Source organism: Sitodiplosis mosellana, unplaced genomic scaffold, assembly GCF_009176505.1.
Source record: "Sitodiplosis mosellana isolate CC-2019 unplaced genomic scaffold, AAFC_SMos_1.0 Smas_scaffold_6191, whole genome shotgun sequence".
Classification (NCBI taxonomy): Eukaryota; Metazoa; Arthropoda; class Insecta; order Diptera; family Cecidomyiidae; genus Sitodiplosis; species Sitodiplosis mosellana.
This window is the reverse complement of record NW_022601432.1, coordinates 3,806,496-3,809,280: the sequence shown is the minus strand read 5'-3', so window position 1 is coordinate 3,809,280 and position 2,785 is coordinate 3,806,496. Positions and strand designations below refer to the sequence as shown.

The 2,785-nt window shown below is 33.8% G+C and overlaps 1 protein-coding gene across 1 annotated transcript in view; it reads right to left on the bottom strand.

The window, feature by feature from the left end:
- Nucleotides 1–806, bottom strand: part of LOC129576925 (nicotinamidase) — a 3,772-nt gene extending 2,966 nt beyond the window's left edge. The window contains exon 1 of the mRNA XM_055463077.1: nt 693–806. Coding sequence (XP_055319052.1) covers nt 693–727 — 35 coding nt within the window. The 5' untranslated portion in view covers nt 728–806. The remainder of the gene's footprint in view (nt 1–692) is intronic.
- Nucleotides 807–2,785: the final 1,979 nt, after the last annotated feature.

The following is a 2,785-nucleotide window of genomic DNA, read 5'->3' as shown; positions in this document are numbered from 1 at the left end:
AGAGAGAGAGAGAGAGAGAGAGAGAGAGAGAGAGAGAGAGAGAGAGAAAAGTGTGTAGTAAATTCAAAACTTTTATTTTAAAATACCATTCACGCCGTTGAACGGATTGAACGTTTAGAGACGGGCCTTCGATGCACAAATCGATCGAAAATGCACTAGACTATTTTTAGAATTCTTAACACGTTAATTACACCAATTGCATCGGGAGGGCAATTACTACCGAACTCAATTGAATTTTTTTTAAATAAAAGGTCACGCCGTTTAATAGCTAATGAGAACAGCAAAAAAAAAAACCGAATCCCGCAAGTCACTGAGTGAAAACAAAATCTGTGTTCCCTTGCCAACACGCTTTATTGACTTATTTTTTTCGTTTCATTTTCTGTCTTTGTCTATGACGTTCGCTACAATTGTGTGTTTACAGATGGATAAGCCGTGACATTTCGCATTTCAGCCTTTTTGTTAATATATCGGCCACAAACTAGGACAACACTTGAAACCGAATGAAATTGTGAAAAAAATAACGAAAATTCTGATCTGATGCTAAAGAGAAAGAAATTGATCATTCAACAATACAAGACTGATATTTGATTTTTATGAAAACAACGAAAAATTTGAAGAAAAAAAATTTGTAAATTCTTTAAATGTGAATAGGCTAGGAAAAAAAAAACGGAATGCACCAATAAAAAACCTACCCGTCCTTATCGAATGCGGTAAAACACGCGTCCATGGCCAACAATCCTTAATCGTCGACTAAAATTCCAAATTTATTTCATAGATAGATCCACTTTCACCTATTCACCTTCCCTCGGAGCCGTTTCAAACAAATTATGTTTGTATGCATCGAACGTGTGATCTGATTTATGTACAAGTACACACAAATATAGGGCTGCTGCCGCCACTCGTTGCCGCCGCCGTCATTATCGGAACACAAACGACGCGATATAGTCCTTATTTTATTGGTAGTTGATAATGCACCACCTGCAAAGCGGAAATCAATTCATGCGTTGTTTATTTTTGAAAGCTTTGACGAAAAAAACAACAACAACAACAACGAGAAATGTATGGCTTGGCACCGACTGAACAACAGGGGAAAAACTTTCGATATAAAATGCTATAATGGTGTTGAACAATGCATCGCTGCCGTTGCTATTTTCAATTTATTTGAATTTTTATATCCATACTATAGTTCCATTATTTCTTGATCAATTCTAGACTATAAATATACCAGCAGGGGAGAGCCGATTTATGGCCATTTTCGGTGAATTCTTCCTTTTCAGGGAATTTCAGCGAAATTCATTTCATTTTTGCCAACGAAAAATCAAATAAAGATATCGAAAAGTTAGTTATATTAGAAGTTTCAAAAGTCATTCAAACGTTTATTAATAGCAATTAACGCTACAATCACGCAATTTTTCTTCCTCGTTGCCATTTCCATGTGTCAGAAGTTATACCGCGCGTTTTTATTATATTTTTAATAAAAAGTTTTTGTGTAAGAACTGACAAAGACTGAAGTTTGCAATTAGATACAGTATTCCACATGATAGGTCTTTTCATTGTTTGATTTTCCAACATTGCATTTTTTTTGGTGTTTATTCATTTGATCGACAATCAAAATCAACACTTTTCGACTCATTTATTTATTTATGTAGATGTCATGCTCGAAAGTTTCTTAAGGACAAATGAAACAATACGATTTGAATCTAACCGTAAATTTGTCATGATTTATATCTTAATTTTGTGTACTCAATTTTTGTTGGTTTATTTGGAGTTTTGTTAATTATTCAAGTCTATGCTCAAGAAAATTTGGATGTTTCATCCATTGGATGAATTCATCTTATCGAAGAAGAAACCATGGTATTCTTGAGAAATGCGTAAAAAGGAACAATTTTTCATTTGCATTAATAATTGGTGGTGGATAAAATTCCATTTTTTTTTTACAAACGGGGTTGAAATGCCTATGAGAATTGTAAATTTTTCCATTCGCTTCATTTTTCTCGACATAAATGTCAGATAACTTTTGCGTTGTCAATCAATTGGAGTGAAATAGTTCTCATGTGAACAGTGATTTATTCCATCAGGGCTATGGTAACGCGGTTATGGTGTTCCATGAAAAGTAATAAAATTACAATAAGCAGGTCACAAGCTAAGAATAAATTCGCGAATAAAATGCGTCATTACGCAAATCATAAGAAACAAAAACAAAAATGATAAAAAAAAAATCCAGCTGAATTCCTCGTCTAAATATAAAATCGAAGCTGGGGAAGGAAATCCTATAGAGTTGAAACGGAAAAATGGCAAGCAATAAACGAACTGTTGACACTTTGAAATATTAGCACGCAGAGACGACTTTTAATGCTACTTAACTTTGATTCTTTTAGCTTTGTCAGACACAGTGTGTCTTTTATGAACAAGAGATTCCTATTGTTGTTGTGATCACAGTTGAAAATAAAATCACACTTGAGTTCGACGATGAAAATTCAAAATCAAACACAAGATTATTGTTCCCTCTAGTTCGGCAATAACAATTGTTCCGCTTTTGCAAATATAGTGATAAAGTCTAGAATTTATTCCTCTTGATTTCAATCAGTCATGAGAAATGGTATTCTCTCACTTTGCCATGTGTCGTGTCACACGGCGTTAGAGAATCAAATTTATTGCCATCAATTACCATATCATCATATAAATTAGGATGTCAACCACAAATCCACATGTATTTAGAAACCAAACAATATTAAAATTTGATCCAAGTATATCAACTTACGAAAATAGACAACTGAAGGGCCAA